Here is a 19,740-nt window from a genome sequence, read left to right as displayed (position 1 = left end):
CCGGAAGACATGGGGCAAGAGAAGAAGGAAATTGCAGACAACGATCTGGGTCGCCACTGTCTCTACTCGTCGATGGATCGCCGGGCGGCAACATCCTCCAACTCCTTCAATTCCTCATGACTTTGCTTGAAAGCAGCCACAGATTCCTCCACCTCCTGCTCGCGCTCGATCCGGAGCTTCCTCAAGTCACCCATCAGTTCCTCGATGACCGCTGTCAGTGTCATCCCCGAGGCACTGCTCTGCTCATGCAGCATCTTCCAGCCGGCGGCCTCGCCCTCCTTCTCGGCGAGCGCCTGAGGAGCTTCGTATTTTCACCCATGAGTTGCTCGACGAGGCCGGTCGCCTTGTCAACCGAGGCATCGCTGGTCTTGAGCAGCTTCATCAAGCCGTCGACCAGCTCCTGCTGCTTAGTGACGCCAGCGAGAATGTCGTCGTCGCCGGCGAAGGACTTCAGGAACGCCAGCTCGTCGTGATGGCTAACACCGTGAATGCGCTTGTGAGATCCCTCGCGTGCGCGTGAGAGCTCGTTCGAGGGCTCCGCGGCGCGCCGGGACATCTCTGCTGCGGCTGCGGCTTCGCGACGAGACCTCTCTAGTGCTTCCGCGGCCTTGGTCTTTGCTGCCTGGTTATATGTCCACCCTAAACTCCTCCTACCGGTCATGGCGGAACGACTTGACAGGAAAGATCAGTTTTACGGGTGATGAGGAGAGGAACTGTGAAGTAATTTTTGAGTGGGTAGTTTTTATAGCCCGGTGCTAAGTGTGAACACATATTAGTTTAATAGGTGTGAACAGATTTACAATTACTTATTGCGTTGTAATCTGTAATGTGATGAGAAACAAGGTCAAAATTTATTGATGGCAGAAAGTTGATCACGTGGTTGCTCGCCGCTGAGGCGGCCGCGGCGCGCTCTGCTCACGTCCGTCCGAGCGTTTTGCTCGCCATTGAGGCGGCCGCGGGGCCCTCCGTTCATCCGAGTCGGCTGTTTGCCACGTATCACACACATCTTGTTAAGTTGAAGCGTTTCTGTTGTGTTCTCTAATCAAAAACAGATCATCCGAGTGAACCGTATGTCGTATATCACACACACTTTGATCTGGCTAACCGTTTCGGTTGCACTCCTAATAGCAAACAGTTTATCGGAGCGAACTGTATGTCATATATCGCACACACATTGATATGGCTGCCCGATTCTGTTGTTCTACCTCATCGCAAACAGTTCGAATGGATTAACTATGTGCCCTACATCGCACACGCAACTAAAATCTGAAACGTGTTTGATGACTCCGCCATCGCAAATGTTTTGCACCTTTTTTGACGGGTTTTTACATCCCCGTTTGCGATTAATGCATCGCACACAGTTTCGTGAAAGGGTCTCTAATCGTAGTGTCGCGTTAGCAGCATCCTGCTATAGTGTTAATGCCGAGCGGATTAGATCATATTTAGAGAAGGGCCCTTTTCCCAGACTTACACCACTCCCGCATCCACATGTGTAGAGCCACTTGAAACTTAACGAAACTGATATCGACTGGCTAGCACTAGCCCTAGTTAAAGCCGTCGCTAAGTCAACAGAAAATTTACATTGAGTAGGGTAGACATAACATCAAGAGCTCATCCCTTTGTGCTTTTGCCAACGCGAAGCAACAAATAGTTACTGAAAATAGAAACTCGAGAGGCAAAGCAACAAATAGTTCCTGCAAAACATAAACTTGAGATGCATGGTGGCAATTGGTAGCAGAGATGCAACATTCCAAAACCATTATTGGGTAGCACAACATCAACCTCATAAGTTATTTTCCGGGTTTTTTATTTGACTCAAACTCATGGAATGCCCATCCATGATCACTATCTTCAACCTCTCTTTCTCTTGCTACCCCTTTTCCTGACGCTTCTCCTCATCGGTAACGCCAAAATATCCTTTCTCCCGTTGTTGCACCATTGTTGGAGTCGCTCCCGAGCTCCTCTTCGAACTCAGTCGGAGTCGGAGTCCTCGTCATCCGTCGACATGCCTTTCAGGCCGCCCACGCGCTGCAGAATAGCACAAAGCTCAACAAGGTGATCATCCATTTTGGCTACATGCCAAGTCTCTGTCATGCGAACAGAGAGAAACTGAAAGCCAAAAACACTGAAAGCAAAACGTTCAATTGGTTTGGCTGCGATTCTGTCCCCAAGACGGTACTAGGAAAATTAAGTCTTCAATACAAAGTACTTCCTCCATCCAAATTGTCAGCCCCGCTCGTATCTTAAAACAATTTTCAATATAGATGTCACTTGCAAAATATGTGATATACTATAATAATTGTATTTTCAGATTTGTATTTGAAAGAAGTTTCTAATAATATATTTTTTGTTAAACATATAACTCATATTTTGTAAGTTGAATTTATGATAGAAATTTAACTCAAACTCTAGTGATAAATTTCTAGAACCAAAAACACTGAAGTCGTGTTATAAATCTCTAGAAATCTAATTACAATGCGAAATTTAGAAATAACATACGCAGTTGGATCTAAACAACTAATATAATTATAATCCTAACGAGGTGAATCACAATCAAATATATAATTCATCAAGAATAACAAAATCATGGTGATGAAGTGAAGTGCAAATAGCAGTGGAAAAGCTAGTCAGTACCTTCTCGGACTTCTTTTCCTTGACTTTGTACCTGGTCCTGTTGGCCTGCCAGAGCCACTCCCCTGGGCAGATGTTCTGCACGCACGAACAGATCGTGTCAGTGATACCAAAACGAATCCATGAAACAAAGGCAAAATTAATAAAAAAATCTTTGGGCATGCATGCATACGTTGACTTGCTTCTGGACTATCCCGGGGCGCCTGTGGGGGAACCGCGGCAGCCTGGTGACCGTCATGGCCAGCCAGTCCTCCTCTTTCTCCTCGTGCGTCAGCTGCGTGACGACCCGCGGCACCACCGGCCTCGCCATGGCCGCCTTCTCCTCCTCCTCCTCCTCAACGTGTGGCGGCACCTCCACCATGGGCGCCTTCCCTTTCTGCTCCGCTGTCGCCTTGATCGACTCCTGACGCTGCTGCTTCTTAGGCTCCACTTTGGGCGCTGGCTGCTGCTTCTCCTCCTCCACCGCTGGCTGCTGCTTCTCCTCCTTCGCCCCTGCCTGCTTCTCGCCGGCGGCGGTGTGAGGTTCCTCCGAAGAACTGGTCAACATCAATTTTTGCATTAGTAGAACGATCGATGACACGACCAGAACTCAAAAAAGCTTATCTCTTACGGCAACGTTGCGGCGTTGTTGGGTTGAAACTTGAAAGGGAGGGTCTGGGTGACACGATCAAAACGATCGACCACATGAAATAGAACAACAGAACTAACGCAGGACTATGTATGTTGTACGTAGTAGTATCAATCTATTTTGCGCCGGTGATGTCACCGGTTCGTCCCTTCCTTGCACCGCGTACATGCAAACAATGGGTTAGATAGAAACTATTAATGTGGCATTAGTGCCAGAGTGTACGCGGATGGATATGCAAGCTCACTGGATAGATACTCGATATATAATGCTGGACATTGGCCAGATTATCTATCCTCGGGATAATCTGGTGACGCTTAATGTGACGTTAGTACTCTACTGGTAGTGGAAACAAAACATGATTAAAATAAACTTCGGTTTCTAAAGATGAAAATAGAAGACTACAAAAAGTGTTTAAAAAAATTCGAAACAAACGCAAAAGATTTGCCTCATCTTGTCAATAAAGAAGAAGGTTACTAGAGGTTTAAGGGAGGAGGCCATTACTCCTTCACAAATGGACAAAAAAGGCATACTCTCGTGGCATAATGGAACCCAGGTGCCTTGCACTAGTGGGTGGTTACCCAAAGCATGGCCTCGGCCTTATTGAGCGCGAAGACGATCATCAGCATGTTAGATGGCGAAAATGAATCGTTGATTCAGGATCGCTAGGCCCTAGCCTTGTCGTCTGCTGGTAATTCGCATGGCCCTTTTGAGGCATGGATTGTGCTTGCGGCAAATTTACGCGTTTTGTACGTGTTTTTTTTGGGGGGGGGGGGGGGGGGGCAACGTGGGAACTCTTGACAAGGCTTTGCGCAAGCAGTTAGTGGCCAAATTGGCAATGCTAGATGCCCAGGCTGATCAATGTGTGTTCTTGCCGAACGGGAACATAGATACGCCACCGAGAACAAGGTCCGCGCTATCCTTCACACGGAGGAAGAGTACTCACGTCATAGAGGTGGGGTCAAGTGGATTACCAAAGGGGATGCAAACACACGCTACTTTCATGCATAAGCGAATGGTCGTCGGCGTAAGTGCTCCATCCAGCGTCCGCAATCGGAGCAGGGCGTATCTATAGTTTCTACATTAGCTGGACAGGCTCGGATGAGCCCAAATTGGTTGTGCTGCACTCTAATCTGCGGGTTAACTCGCAGTGCATTTCGCATGAGGAAAATGCTAGATTATGTGCTCCTTCCTGGCTCAAGAGATCGACGCGGAGCTTCTCTCCATGGAACTGGATAGGGTGTCCGGTCTAGACGGTTGGTCGGTTGCCTTCTTTCACATGTTCTTGAATTTTCTGAAGGGCCCTTTGCTTGTCATCTGCACTGGTTTCACGGTTGGTATGCTTGACATATCTAGGTTAAAATTTGGCGTGCTTCCGTTAATTTTGAAGTCAAGGGGGCTGATAAAACATTTGCCAATTTCGCCCGATAGCGCTGATCAACGTTCCTTTTAAAATCCGTTGTAAAAAGCCTATGCCTCACGTCCCTCTCCGATGGCCCATCGTGTCATAAATTGATGTCGATCCGCGTTTGTCAAAGACTGTTACATCCTTGAAGGGTCAGTGGCGTTGCATGAGAAAATGCACGGAGTTAAGAGATGTAGACAATAGGCTACCCTACTTAAGTTAGATATCAAAAAAAGCTTATGATTGTGTCAGCTGGGTATTTCTCCACGAGGTTTTTCTTCACAGTGGTTTTGAGGCTAGGTGGGTTCAACAAGCGTGGGTTGATACAAGGCAATCCCTCTACCGCTTGCTCTTTAACTTCGTTGTTGAGGCACTCTCGGCAATGCTCGATAGGGATCAAGCTACTGGGCATATGAAGGGGGTGGCCCACCTTATCCCTAGGGGATGTGCAATTGCAATACATAGATGACACAATGATGTTGTTCGAACCGGACCAGCTTAGTATTGCCTCGGTAAAACTAATCCTTCTATGTTTTGAGGCAATGTCGGGGATGAAGGTTAATTTCCATAAGTCCAAGGGGATGGATCACTTGGAGGAATATCAGGTTCCAAGTTAGGACACTTCCCAATCTCGTACTTAGGGGTTCCCAATTAATAACACGAACATTACAATCTCTGATGGCGAGGCGTTGTGTTGCTCGGTAGCTAAGTGGGTTTGCCCGTGGCATGCAAGGTCATGTCTTCGGGCGCCAGGCTGATCTTAACAAATTTGAGCATCTCCTATCTTACCATATCCACGACGGGCTTGTTCCTTCTAGCTGACGGGGCTCGCGCCAAACTGGACATGTCGCGCTCCAAGTTCTTTTGGGAAGGAGGTGGAGCCAAGAGGAAATACCATGAGGTTAAGTGAGCGACAGTTTACCGTCCAAAAAAGTCAGGAGGCTTGGGCATAATAAATCTCAAACTTATGAACATTTTCCTTTTATCCAAGTGGGTTTGGAAGCTCTCCCAAAATGCTAGTGAGCTTTGGGTAAGCTTTTCAAGGCAAAGTATTTCCCGGACTGCTCTTTTGTTTTGAATCTAAGGCTTGTGGCTACCCATTTTGGAATGCCGGCTTTCACTTTGGGGGCAAAGTTTTCGACTGGGAATGGCAAGCCCATCCGTATTTTTGTTTGACTATTGGCTGGATTTCCAGCTGCTTTGGATGGAATTATGTGCTCTGTACTCCATAATAGTGGAGCCAGATATCTCGGTAGCCGAGGCATTTCTCTTCTCCCCCTAGTTGTAGCATTTCATCGTGAGCTAACCACTATTGAGAATGCTAGTCGGAACTCTCTTTGGGATAGGCTCCAATACATGCTCATGTCCAGTGGTGAGGACGTGGTTACGAGACACGATTACTAGCTCTAGCCAGTTCTCGGTAAAATCACTCTATGCACAACTATCTAAAACTTCTTCACTTTTTGTCATGTGCCATATTTGGAAGGCCACTACCGCTCAAAGTTAAAATATTCTTGTGGCAAATGTTTAGAAACCACCTGCCGACGTCTAACAATATAGTTAAGCGCAATGGCCGTTTGGACGCCCATTGTGCTTTGTGTGTGGTGTGGAAGGACGCCAACCACGTCTTCTTTAGATATCCTTTTTCGCGCTTTCTGTGGAGTGCAGTTCGTGAAGCTTCGGGGCTGCATTGGGATCTAGCCTCTAGTGCAGAGTTGATCTTGCTATTGAACTCGTTACGTGGCGTGTCCAAACACGTAATGTGGCCATATGTAGAGCCACTGTTATGGGCCATTCGGCAAAACGACAACAAAATTACGATTGAGGTTGCCCTCCCTCACCCCGCTGACCGCTTTTTCCAGTGCAATGTTTACCTGCAGCAGTGGATGCTGCTTGGGAAGCGAAGCGACGTTGATAGCATAGTGTTGGCGATCAACAAGCTATGACGGGTCTACTCGATAGCTCGTTCATCTCCGCCGGTGTGTTAGGGTCATGGCATCCTTTTGGATCCTCCCCGAGCCTGCGGGCTCTGCCTTGGTTTGATGCCCTAGTGATTTATGTCGTACTCAGGAAACCAAGTTTCCTCTATGTGGTGTGACTTGTTTGTATATTGTCGGTGTGTAGGCTTTATTAAGTTTATGCCAGACACTTTTTTATCTTCATTCGACCTCGCATTCCTCTCATTCCAAAGTTCCCACACAACAAGCATGATGGTGGAGGCTATCTCTTTCCTACTTTGGCCACGACCGAGAGTACCGTGGTAGTCCACCCCATTGAGCGATGTTCAACTCCAAGGAGGCAAGCCATGCCTTTAAAACCTTGAAAACACAGATGGAGGGTTTGCACTTGAACAAAATGTGTGTAGCGGACTCAAGCTTCCTCCTAAAAAGTTGACTGAAGCTAGTTTGGACATCCTCTCCTCTCTAGACTCGGTAGTCGAAAATCATATTCTTGATGACAAGTCATGCAAAAAACTTGCACTTGGGGGCACCCACTTATGAAATGTTGCATGCTTAATCAAAATGGTGATGGACACCTCAGCGGAAGCAGCGGAGTAGATGCCATTTGCCGCAAGCTTCCAAACGATGTTATTGGCGGTCTCTTGCTGAAGATGAACATGATCAAGCATAGCCCAAAGAGCGCAAACTTGATTGATGTGATAAATTATGAGTCCCGTGGACATGTCAATTCTCCTCAGCCAACCATTGTCGTGGAGAGTGTGATGAGGACCGAACCTCGAGGCAAGATCTGGTCTATCATCACAACCCTATCTTTCACGGCCGTCCACCTTCAGTGCAGTAGCCTCTTGCCCCGCATGTGGTGTACACGAAGTAGAGGGTTTGAACCTTGCGGTTGAACACAATATAACCAATCTAGAAGATGGAAACTCATGCACAAGACAATTTTTATGCAGAAATCACAATATACAGGTCTTCAAAGATTCCTCCAAAACATAGGATTTTCAGACAGCTTCCCTGAAAACTCGATATGGGTATTTTTCTGCAATATATGTCTATTTACTCAAAATAACTTGTTTAGTTACATGGCACACAACATAGGCTTTAATACATGACCCAACTAACTTAGCTTGGAAAGAAAGTTGATTGCCCAACTAAATCTCATGTACATGCTCAAGAATTGCCTAAAATCTATCAACTATTAGATTTCTTAGTTTATAGGTTAGCAAGACAAGCTTTACAACCCAAATCAAACACCTTAGATTTCTATCGTAAATAAATACGACTTCTTTTAAATTGGTGCGTCACAGTGGTATACTATGCATGGTAGACCCCAACTGCAAGTCTTCCAACACAATATATTCCATGCATGTGAACCTCTCAGCCAAATCTCTCCTTGATTGGAACGAATAAAAATAGCAAGTTCATGCACCTTTCTCTTTATACCGCGGCCCTTAAATAATCCGGCCATCTCTTCTTCAAAGTAGGAAGCCAATCTCTTCGTTTTTGTCATACACCTTTCACTTTCTACCATGTCCCGTAAATAATTCGACCATCTCTTCTTCAAAGTAGGAAACTAATCTCTATTTTGTCATCTCCAACTCCTAAATTATAACTAAGTTGTTGGTTTCCTTTTACTCATATGATTGATACGGTGGTTGTGAAATGACAAAATAGAAGCATGGACTTCTCTTCTCCTCAGCTCGCCCACATGCATCAATACCTGGTTTCTTCTTGCTCCCAATTGAAGTTATTTTTGTCCAGTCCGGGACAAATACATTATTTCTCATGTCCAACCTATGCAAAGTAGATGCATGGCTACGACTTATGTACAATGTGTACATTGACGCTTTATCATCACAGACTGGAATAATGCTAAGAATATCATGAACATGTATGGTCGTATCATCATCTAGACCTTGAGATGAATCCGACCTCGGTTTTGAGTAAGTCCCTTTAGAGATATTTAATTTATAGATTGATCAAAGACCATAGAATTTCAATAGCTTTGACCTTCTTCTTTTCTGCTTCTTTGTGATCTTTTATCTTCTCAATGTGTTCTTTCCTCTAAGCAATAAAAGGCTCATCCTGCACGTGCATGAAGCCATATTTCTGACCCTCATTAATGTGATATGTGTTGGCGCGACTATTATATTTAGCATGGTGCTCCTTGTACCATGTATCTCCCAACAACAAGTGACATGAAACCATCTATATAGGGAACACGTCGCACATGATTTCTCAAAAGGATTTTTTCAACGAAATCGATACCTTTGTTCAACAAGTATGGTTGAGACCCTCGGCCTCTGCATCATTGTGATGCACAAAACCATATATATTAATTGTCAAGCGGAGTACTGAACAAATGCATCTCGGGATGAAACATTACAGGTTGTGAAAAAACACCTAGGACAAAATCAACTTCTTCCACAACAACGCGTTCAAGAAGGGATAAACGTCCTCGCTTGTCGTCGCCACATCCTATCAAAGATGGACCGGTCAGGATTTGCATCATGGTTGCCGAGACCAGCACCACAACAAGTAGACAACACCTTCAACAAGGTAACAATGCAAGTTCGTCACTGGTAAGCATGATTAATAAAGGCCAGTACAAAATAATTCACCATAGGTATGAAGGAGTGTTTCAGTTAGCATCTTCATCATCTATGAGGCGATATTAACATCCATTAGTACTCCATGCGAATACGATTAATCGGCCTAAAGTCAGTGATGCATTCATCACCATTCTTCTTTGGGAGGATCACAATGTTGGCCGAATTAAGCCGCTTAATGTGCTCAATAATGAGTCTGGAAAAATTATTGATCATAGCCATGATGCCATGCTTAATCGTATCACAATAAGCCTTGGAAAAAGCCCCGACAAAGTGATCTGGAGATGGAGACTTATCCTTAGGTATTTGTGCAATGACATCAATCATTTCCTTCTCTGTGAAAGGATCTCCAATGCCGGAGAGGTCGCAGTTGGAGAACTATAGAATTTCCCAATTAAAGTCTCTTTGACACCCCTGTGCTTTATGCGACATGGTGGAGAAATGGTCTTGCACCACCCTTGCTTTATCATTGTCGAAAGTAAGCTAGCCGGCGCCCTGCCGAATCGTGTCGATGAAGTTAGTGTGCCTTCAAGCATTGATGCAGAGGTAAATTTTTTGTATTTGCATCACCCTCCTTAAGGTTTGAAATGATCTTCCCAGATTCATTAGATCGACAACCCTCCACTTTATCCTTTATCTCAAATCACTCTCCTCTAGTGAAATCGGTACGGAATCTATGTCTGTATAGAATCTAAGGATGACCTCAAGCGCCATGTACAACCGAATCTTGAGGTAGAGAAAACGGCATTGCTCCATCACCGAAGATGGATGTTGGTGCAATTTAATTTGTCAAAGAGCACCCTACGCGGCTCCTTGTCTGGCGAGGGCTTCCCCCAAGCCTCCACAACAAAATTCCAAAACCTGGAAGCTTGACCCAAAAGTTCTCAAACTTGAATGCACGCAGCTACTTCAGACCATGGTCACTAGCAAGAAACAAGGGACGATGACCCGATAGGGAGGACGAGGGGGCAGCGAGCACATGATTTTCAATATGAAGATCCCAATAGGTGTTGCGGAAATAGCTATCCGGCTTGCATAGGGTTGGATCCCGCCGCTCATTACACCAAGTGAACTTCCTATTCTGCAGGTGGATGTCTTTAAGCTCGCATGGATCAAGAGTACCGCATAAGTGAGTGACGCGCAGAATATTAGTGTCCCTCCTGTTTTTGCATCGTGCTCTATAAATTTGGTTAAATTCACTTGTGACTAACCACATGACACCAAGACAAAGTTTGTGGACGAGGAGCTCTGCAAAAGAACCATCTTTCTGAAGATAGGTCATGGGTCCATAGGCCGTAGTCAGCTTGATCACGATCATAGTTGATAGATGGAACACCTCGCTGGTGATGCCAGAAGCATCGAGCATGTCGTTGTTCTAGAAAAGCAAAATACCACCCCTAGTACCAAGGGCCGGTGTGACTAGAAAGTTCCTCAGCCTGACGTCGCCAAAATAAATGATAGTAGCAGCGCCAGTCGTTCCCAACTTGGGTTCTTGAATGTGCACGAGTTTATGAGAGTTGGTCACAATCATCTCAAGGAAAATTGATATTCTATCATGATAGTTTAGCCCCATGACATTACAACTAATGATGCTAAGGGTGTGTTCTAACATTGGTAAGAAAGGGTAATCAAGCAGAGCACAAAAAGGAACACTTGCACTTTAAGAAACAATGGACTACAAACAAGTTCCGACCATCTATAACCACAACATTATGCTACAAAGAGGAACAACAAGGTTCGGGAGAACACCCTCCCCTAAAGACAAACAAAAAAAGGCTTGCTAGCATCTGGGACTAAAAGAACTCAAGCAACAACTTGTAAACAAAGTTAGACCACAATCGTGGTTTTGATCGATTCTTGTATTTACTAGTCGAGGCTCTCCTCGCCCCCATGCAGGATCAGAACATCCTCCATCATGGTAGCCAGGTCGCAGTCCTGCCTAAAGAGTGCATGGAGCGCGCTGACAGCGGCCGACGAAAGCTTCCCCTAGAACAATTTATCAAACTTGGAGATAGAAGCTGTGTAACATCCTCGCCCTCGATGATAATCTCCATATGCCAGTGCGGATCTTCTTGGCAATCACGCCACTAGGGTGGACATGATCTTGGACTGGAGGCAGGCGTTGTTGCAAAGAAGTGACACAACGTCGTGCTGCAAAGTCGATGCCTCGACCTATAGCAATGAAGAGTGCGAAGTAGCAGAGGGTAGTGTCGGATGAGGAACAACGTGGCCGATGGGGTCTCAACATTGTGGGGTCTAGGGGCTGGGTTCCCATGCTCGTGCGTGAGATCCGACGTGGACTCAACCATAAGTGGCGATGCAGAGGCCACTAGTGGCGGCGGTGTTCCTAGGACCGGAGTAGGTGCAGTAGGGTCATGCATATGTGTGAGTGGTAAGCGCATAATAGCTTCCCACACGGTGGCGTACCATGCGCCACATAAGAGCTCGTGGCATCAAATAAGCAGGCCCACTGTTGGTGAAGCATTGAGAGTGTCATGCAGTAGCTGAGTGAAACCAGCCCCCACCATGGCCTAGGATCCCCCCTTTGACCATAGGGCGTGGGAGGCAGGACCGAGACAGTCTTGCCCGCTAAGTTGTGCAGGCACGCGAGGGAGGGTTGTCGACGGTTGTCCTAGAAGCCGACGCATGGCCATCACGGGTAGACAAGCACCGCGCCATGATGCTACACTGCAGCTCCCCGCCGCCAGTGAGGTCCGCCGGTCGCAGCAGCACATGGTGCACTGCAGCTCCGCCACACTACCAATGAAGACAGTCCCAACACATTGAACGTTGCACTGGAGCAACCACACCCCCTCGTCTGTGAGGTCCACCGGTCATAGCACCATTTGTTGCATTCCAGCTCCGCCGTGTCGTCGATGAGACATCTACAACATCATGAACATTTTATTGCAACTCCTCCCCGCCGGTCACAGCACCGCGTGTTGCACTATAGCTCCGCCGTCCCCGCCAAGATCTGCAAGGACGCGACATCATGCGCGCTGCACGGAAGCATCCCTGTACGCCGGCGAGATCTGCGATGGTAGCACCACCACTTGGGTTGTACTGCAGCCCCCCCCCCCCCCCCCCCCCCCCCCCCACACACACACGAGACATGCGCTCCATGGAAGCATCCTCAGACATCGGGGAGAACCAAGCGCTCCTCACCTGCAACGCCAGCGGTGTTGCACCAACGCGCTCAGCAGCATCGACCACAGCGGCGGCCTACGGTGCCAATGATGCTCGGCAACACAGACCACAACGACGGGCAGCAAATATGCTGCAAGACGACGCAGGTGCGGCGGGTGGACGGATGCTGGGCTGCCGCACGCCGCCTGCGGCTACTCCGGCGAGATCCATGTCGAAAGGTCGGAGAGGCATGCGGAGAAGAAGTGGGAAAATGAGGATCTCACTCGTGTGTGGGAGAATGAGTGGATCTGAACGCCATCATGATCCTGACTTTGACTTCTCGGGAGCTGCTGCCATTGGCCACCATGGCTGGGAGAAACTCGCGGTTTGGCCTTTCTTAGCCAGGGGCTCAAGGCACGCATTAATATTTGGAAGAAGCGACTGACCATGGATGCAAGCATCGGTGTGGCATAGTGGAATGGGCTCCTGGAGTTCTGCATGGATAGTGAGTCACATGGAGTAGAGATGGAAAAGGTGTCCGGAGGGTGAGGACTTAGAAGGAGACTTGTTTTGCCAAGCTTCTACGTAGAGAGGCATGGTGGGACGCGAAAGAGGACACACGACAGAGAGCGGCGGTGGTTGTGGTCACGATGTGGCTGAGCTCGCGAGACAGATGCGGTGGACGAGGGTGGTGGCTAAGAGAGAGAGATTTATCCCGACGTGAGGAGGTGATGATTTTCTACCCAGGAATCTGGAGTGGATCCGGGACGAGCCCAGCGGGGTGATGGATGGATATATTTCTTGAGTTTTCATTTGTTGCCGGATATACTATATTATGATCCTTAATGTGTTATGTGGCACTGGTACTGCTAGCATATTATGGAAACGAAACATGTTGTAAATGGAAAGGTTACAGAAGGTGTACTCCCTCCATTTTTATTTAGTCTGCGTATTAGGTTTAGTCAAAGTCAAACTTTGTAAACTTTGACAAAATTTATAAACAAAATTATTAACATATACAATAACAAATCAATATCATCAAATTTATTATTGAATGTAATTTCACATCATATAGATTTGTTATATAAATGTTTGTACTTTTTTCTATAAATTTGATTAAATTTTACGAAGTTTGACTTCAGTCAATTCTAATATGCACAGTAAATAAAAACAGAGAGAGCATAAATGGGAAAATAAATGCACCACAGTCCCATATGGAGCACCATCGGAATGATCCCCTATGCCGACGGCCTTAGGCCCGAACCTCGAGGGGGCGTGATAGCCCACAGCACGCCACTAACTAGATCGGACGAAGCCTGAATGAACCCATAATAACACAAACAAACGAGACCAGAGCTGCTGCGGAACGGACTCGCGGTGGGAGGCCAGCGGAGCTGCACCGGATCGGAGGCTGATCATAGGCGGAGTATTTGTGCTGCGTGTGGGAGAGAGGAATCTATTTTTCACCGCTTTTGGGGCTGTCCACACTCCACACTCCAAACAGTTCTGGAAAGTGCTCCGACAGGAGAAGGCTGCGCCTGTAGTCACACCGCCGGAGTTAAATGGTTCCCACAGCGCCGTTTCACAGTGGCTGCAGGAGTGGTCCGCCGGTGCTAGTGACGCTGAACGTGAGACAATGGTGCAGGGCCTCTACGGGCTGTGGCTTGCTCGGAATGAGGCACGCGATCGCGATGGGAAGAGAATTGCGGACGCGAAAGCTGTGGCAGAGCGGGTTCATGATCATATGAGGGAGTGGACGACTGAGGTTCACCAAAGAACAGCCAGGACCATGGAGCCAAAACAGGTGGAGAGATGGAAGCCACCCGATGCTGGCTGGATCAAGGTGAACGCGGACGGGGCAACCTCAAAACTGCAGGTTTACGGCGGAGGAGGAGTGGTCTTGCGAGACCATGGTGGTGCATATAGAGGAGGAGCGTGCTCGTTCCTCCCAAGCACTTCCGACCCGGAGATGCTTGAGGTTTTGGCAAGCAGGCAAGCAGTCAAACTGGAGATACAGCAGAACGTAGAGAGGATACATCTTCAGCTGGACAGCAAGGTCCGTTGGTGGCGATGATCAATGGTAACGGCAAGAACCTGTCGGCTGTAGGTCCGTTGGTGGAGGAGATCAAGCTGCTACTATAGACTCGGCAAGAGTTTAAGGTGAGCTGGGTGCGTAGATCGGCTAATGAAGTAGCGCATAAGTTAGCAAAGGAAGGGGTTAGCATTCTTATGAATAAAGAATGGCTTGAGGTGCCACCAGACTGTATTCTGCAGGCTGTTGCAGATGAGATTTCAGACTTTGTTAGATTTCCTTTGATTGAATAAATGCTTCACCCCTCAAAAAAAAAAGAGACCAGAGCGAACGTGAACCCATAATAATAGAAAAAAAAGACCAGGCCGGCCCTAAACCTATCGCATGGACCCGCGGCTCAAACCCGACCGAGACGACACAACACAAACAAATGAAGAATAGACGCGACGCTGTCGTCGACGACCCATGGGCGCTGCCCATGGTTTTCACTTTCAGTGGGATTTCAATGAAATTCACTGAATTTCAATAATTTCAGCAGACACTGAAATATTATGTTTCGGTCAAAATATTTCGGCAATTTCATTAGTACACATAAATTTAAATATTTTTCAAAAGTTTCAAAATTTTAATTGAATTCAAGTGAATATTTCGGTCCTTTGACTGAAATGAAAACTGAAATCACTGAAATTCACTGAATTTCGGTGATTTCGGTTGGTGCTGAAATTTTTCTAAAACTGAAATTGAAAACCATGGCGCTGCCTGCGTCTACAGAGAATGTCGAGTACAGTATGCTTATTGGGCGGGGAGTGCGTACCTGTGGTGCGAGAGGGTGGCAGCATGAGGAGAGATGGTCGAGAGGATGGGACCAAGGGCGCTCGGCGGCGGCGTCACCTTCTCCTCCTTCAACGTTGGTTGTTGCTCGCCAACGGTGTTGTGAAGCTCCTCCGCAGAGCTGCTCATCATTGTCATCATCTTAGCAACAAATAGTATGACGCAACAAGGACGACACAACCAGCTAGAAAAGGTTTGTCTTCAGTCAATCCATCACGTTCTTATATTTTGAGAGGGAGAGAGTATGTATGTAGACTGCCCAGCCAGTACATATATAAGATGGTTACGAGGATCATATTTGTGTGTATGTATCTATCTTTCCTGAGTAGAGTAGTAATTTAGCAGTGATGTCACCAGTTCATCCGTCCAGCTCCGCGTACACACAAACAATGGTAACTCTTAATGGCATTGGTGTGAATGGGTCACTAATGCTTTTTTTTCGTTGCAGATACTCTTAATGTGATGGATTCAGTGCTAGCATGAAAACAAAACATGCTCAATGTGTTGGGTGAGTCCAAAAAATTGTAACTGAGTGACGCGCACACACTCTCTCTCCGCCTCTTACATGCGGGCCCCATTTAATGTGCTCGATGAGTCCAAAAAAGTTTAACTGAGTGAAGTTGTAAAGAAAGATACAACTGCATGCGACACAAACCAGTAGGGAACTGCGACAAACATGCCAGTAGTGATGATGAGTATGGACAATATAGCGAGGCGGAGGGATTTGCGTACCAGCGGAGAGAGAGGGTGACATCGCGAGGAGGGAGCGATAGGTCGGAGATGAGGTTGGGCTCGCGGGCGCCCGACGACACAATCGACGTCACCGCCTGCGCCTGCGCCTTGGCGGGGGTCAACTCCGGTTTAGGCGCGGGAGTGGGTGCAGGTGCCTCGCGGCGGCTACGCGGGCGCTTCCTTTGGCCCCATTGAAGCGGCACATGGGCATTCGGTGAGGTGATGCCGTTGCCGCCACCGCCACTGACGTTGGATCCCTGGGAGGTGTGCATGGCGTGGTTCAAGAGATAGTGGCTCACGGGGACAATCGATGAGTACGCTGGTTGGGGCACGTGCGGAGCGTGACCCCACAACCTGTGCTGGTCAAGCGGGGTGTGCACGATGTCGCCGCCACTGCCGCCACCAACGTTGGGTCCCTGGTATGTGTTCATGCCGACGTTGTAGAGATGGTCAGCGGTTGAGGATGTCGGGCGCCCTCGTATCATGTGGTGCTCCAGCGAGGTGCGGCCAAAGTACGGCATGAGGCATGAGGTGTCAGCGACGACGAGCAGGGTGCGCTCGACCTTGCTCTGTGTGGGGCCCGGCGTCGGTGCCACTGGCCTAAGGATCACGCTGCCACTGCCGCCATCAGCGAGAGGGAGGGAATCCGAGTTGATTCTCGGGTACCTGCACAGAAAAAAAAATCAAACAAACAATTGAGAGACGATGTTAGCGAGCTATTGGATCGCAAACAGAACCAAGTCGAACATTTGAATACAACATAAAATGAACATTAAAAACTACTTCCCCTCCGTGGGTTACTAGCTAGCAATCGAACAATATATTTGTAAGTATCTAGCCAGCATGCCAGCCAGTAGATGGCTGTGAAGATCATATATGTATGTGTACATGTATCCATCTATCCTGAGTAAACATACAAACAAGGACAACGAAAACTATTAATGTCGTTGTTTAATGTGATGCATGGATGATTAATGTGATGGATGCCAGTGCTAGCATGGAAACAAAACATGGTGTTGGATGACTCGAAAAAAGTGCAATAGAGTGATGCTGCAAAGAAAGATAGATAGAACTGCATGCGACACGAACCAGATAGAACTGCGACAAAAAAGATAGTACAGCCAAGCGGAGGGGCGCGTGCGTACCCGTGGAGCCAGAGGGTGCCGGCGCGAGGAGGAGGCGACGGGGCCGCGCTGAGGTTGGGACCAGGGCTGCCCGGCGGCGCCATCGCTGCTCGCGCCTGCGCCTTCGCCGCCTTGCGGCTCCTGTACTTGAGGGATTTCCGACGGCGCACCTCGGCGCGCGTCAGCTCGGGTTCGGGCACCGGCGCCTCGCGACGGCTGCGCGAGCGCTTCCCGTGGCCCCACCACTGGAGCGGCAAGGGACAGTCCGACAAGGCGATGCCGCTGCCACCGCCACTGCCGAGGTTGGGTCCCTGGGAGTGGGACGTGTCCACGGCGACGTTGTAGCGATGGTGGCTCAGGAGGGCAGCGGATGAGGACGCCGGACGATTCTCGAGCGAGGTGCGGGGGAAGTAGGGCGCGAGGCGTGAGGTGTCAGCGACGACGTCCGGGGCGCGCTCGTCCTTGCTCGGTTTGGGGGCTGGCGCCGGCGCCGCTGGGTTCCTGCTCGCGCTGCTGCCGCCGCCATCAGCGAGGGAATCCGGGTTGATTCTCTTGGACCTGCACACGAAACAAAATCAAATGAACCATTGAACATTTGGATGCAGCACGAAACGAACAGCAAAAAACACTTGTTCCCCGAGCAAGAAAACGCGAGGCCAGGATTTGGGAACCAAAATCTGTACAAGAAAAAGTAAAACGTGTTTACAAACTGCAAAATTGAAGTGCGAACCCCGAGCATTCGAAGATCTGTTCGATGGAAATCCGCACAAAAGAGCACAAACAGAAACAATCGGGCGAAAGAATGAATCCGGAGTTCCGGACTCGATCAGAAGAAAGAAAACATAAACCCGTGCCCGATCTCTCGGCAGGAAGGAACAAAGAACCAAGAACACGGCACCGGAAGAACCCCAAGGAGCAAAATCCCGGCGGCAAGAGGGCTACCTGATCATGTGGTTCGCGTCCATTTCGGCGGGGCTGGGTTTGGAGGGGCGTCGGGAGCAGCGTCTCAGCCTCCTCCTTGTCTCCCTGGCTGCCGATCACCACACACACTCTCCCCTCCCACTCTCTGCCTTGTCCTCGTGCTCCCTAGCCTCTACAGATATGTGATTAGCGGAATGCTGCTAGCTAGGGCCTCGGCTAATGCGCACCCACGCAATGCTTCTCCTGAGGCGTGAGCGTGACGATCCCCACGCTCACGTGACCCATCAACACTTAGGTCGCACTGGGTGGATAAGCGCCGTTGGTTTTAGACTAATTAATGCATGCTTATCTATCTATATACCGCAAAAAACAAATGCTTATCTATCTATACATATGTAATAGCATCTCTAATGTTGGTAGCCATTAAGATTGATTTTTATGCTAAAAGTACCATCGTTCTCACTACATCTAAAATGGATATATGCCTTAGGTTCGAATATAGATATGGGCTATCATGCCTAAATTAGAAAATTGATTTTCTTTCTGTGACATGAAATGGCAGGTGTTATGATCTACTCCCTCCGTCCCATAATGTAAGACATTTAGTGTCAAAAAACGTCTTACATTATGCGACGAAGGAGTAATATACTATTGTCACTCTTTTCATATAAAAGCAAAAAATGCCTTCCACTTCACTAACTGGTAGCATATATTTGGGGCATCTCGTGTGCTCCGATAAAAAGTTTCTTTTTTTTTTGTACTCAAGTGCATGAAAGCTTGGCTTTATAAGGTACAAAAGGATCACCCTTTCTGTTATGAATATGTCAAACAATTATGGTATGATACTACAAGTAAGGATTAATTTCATGACTTAGTAGAGAATGTGACAAAAGCACAACAACCTCTTAACTGATTAGATCCATCCAAATGCCTACCAAAATGTTCATTTGTATGCAAAGGCAAAACAACACAAGAAAACTAGCCAGCTTTAGGAGATACCAACAATAGCACCTCTAGTTTTTCGAGAAAATACTTTGCCACTTTGCTAACAGAATTTGGTTGCTCTGGAAAATACCGAATAAACAAGCGTGTGGAATAGCTAGTATCAAACAATTAAGTAATCCAAACAATTTAATCTACAATCTACTAGCGCTTTTTCCATGAGGACTTAATGGGTCATTGCTCTATTGGGCTGCAAACATAAATTCCTAGCACGGTCTGGTACGGTTGAACAATTTTATCTCTTGCAAAGTGGAAAGGCTGGCCTGGAAAATGATGTCCCATTTTTCTTGTTAAATTCTTCCTTGGATGGCCCAAGTTTCGATGTACCAAATAAAAAGAATTAATATATTAGATTATGTGACTCTGATTCGACGAACATTTTCCAACTCCTCCTGCACGAGCGACTCCTTGAGAGTCTAGGGATTTCCTGCCTCCTGTCGGCGTCGGCGCCAAACTGCTTTCTCTCTTGTGGGCTTAGGGCCATGGAGGCATGGTGGATCATGGCCTTTTATGGCGGGACGACTCATGCTTCGGTTTTAGGTATTTTTTAAGTTTGTATAGGGTTTGTGTCCAGCTCACAGTGGCTTCCTGAAGATGGAACAAGGTTCTCATTGCCTATACCCAGTCCCGGTGACGCTTCTAGCGTCATCGAAAGGCATGTGGAGGTGAGTCTACAAAGGATCTTGCAAGATTCGGTCGGTATTTGTCTCTGGTGGATCTGCTTGGATCCGGTCCTCGTTC

At 47.7% G+C, this 19,740-nt stretch overlaps 1 protein-coding gene across 3 annotated transcripts; it reads right to left on the bottom strand.

Moving 5' to 3' along the window:
• Positions 1-1,688: 1,688 nt before the first annotated feature.
• On the bottom strand, positions 1,689-18,426 carry LOC109768750 (uncharacterized). Of its 3 annotated transcripts, XM_073501578.1 has the most exons (7): positions 18,019-18,290; positions 17,098-17,634; positions 15,953-16,618; positions 15,204-15,341; positions 2,804-3,167; positions 2,635-2,709; positions 1,689-2,028 (listed from the first exon to the last, which is right to left on the bottom strand). In XM_073501578.1, exons 1-7 carry the CDS (start codon positions 18,039-18,041, stop codon positions 1,972-1,974), a joined length of 1,860 nt encoding a protein of 619 aa, XP_073357679.1. In that variant the 5' UTR covers positions 18,042-18,290; the 3' UTR covers positions 1,689-1,971. The 3 variants fall into 3 exon arrangements, with proteins under 3 accessions (XP_073357679.1, XP_045085287.1, XP_045085289.1); XM_045229352.2 differs by lacking the exons at positions 1,689-2,028; positions 2,635-2,709; positions 2,804-3,167 and adding an exon at positions 8,857-9,171 and having other exon boundaries at positions 18,019-18,320; XM_045229354.2 differs by lacking the exons at positions 1,689-2,028; positions 2,635-2,709; positions 2,804-3,167 and adding an exon at positions 9,195-9,726 and having other exon boundaries at positions 18,019-18,426.
• Positions 18,427-19,740: the final 1,314 nt, after the last annotated feature.

Source organism: Aegilops tauschii, chromosome 1, assembly GCF_002575655.3.
Source record: "Aegilops tauschii subsp. strangulata cultivar AL8/78 chromosome 1, Aet v6.0, whole genome shotgun sequence".
In the NCBI taxonomy this organism is placed as follows: Eukaryota; Viridiplantae; Streptophyta; class Magnoliopsida; order Poales; family Poaceae; genus Aegilops; species Aegilops tauschii.
This window is presented reverse-complemented; position numbering and strand designations above follow the sequence as displayed.

Coding starts and splice junctions, on each gene's coding strand:
- LOC109768750 (XM_073501578.1), bottom strand. CDS start 18,041: ATGGACGCGAACCACATGATCAG. Junction 16,619..17,097: donor GGCACCCTCTGGCTCCACGG/GTACGCACGCGC, acceptor TTTTCTGTGCAG/GTACCCGAGAATCAACTCGG. Junction 2,029..2,634: donor AGGAAAAGAAGTCCGAGAAG/GTACTGACTAGC, acceptor GCTATTCTGCAG/CGCGTGGGCGGCCTGAAAGG.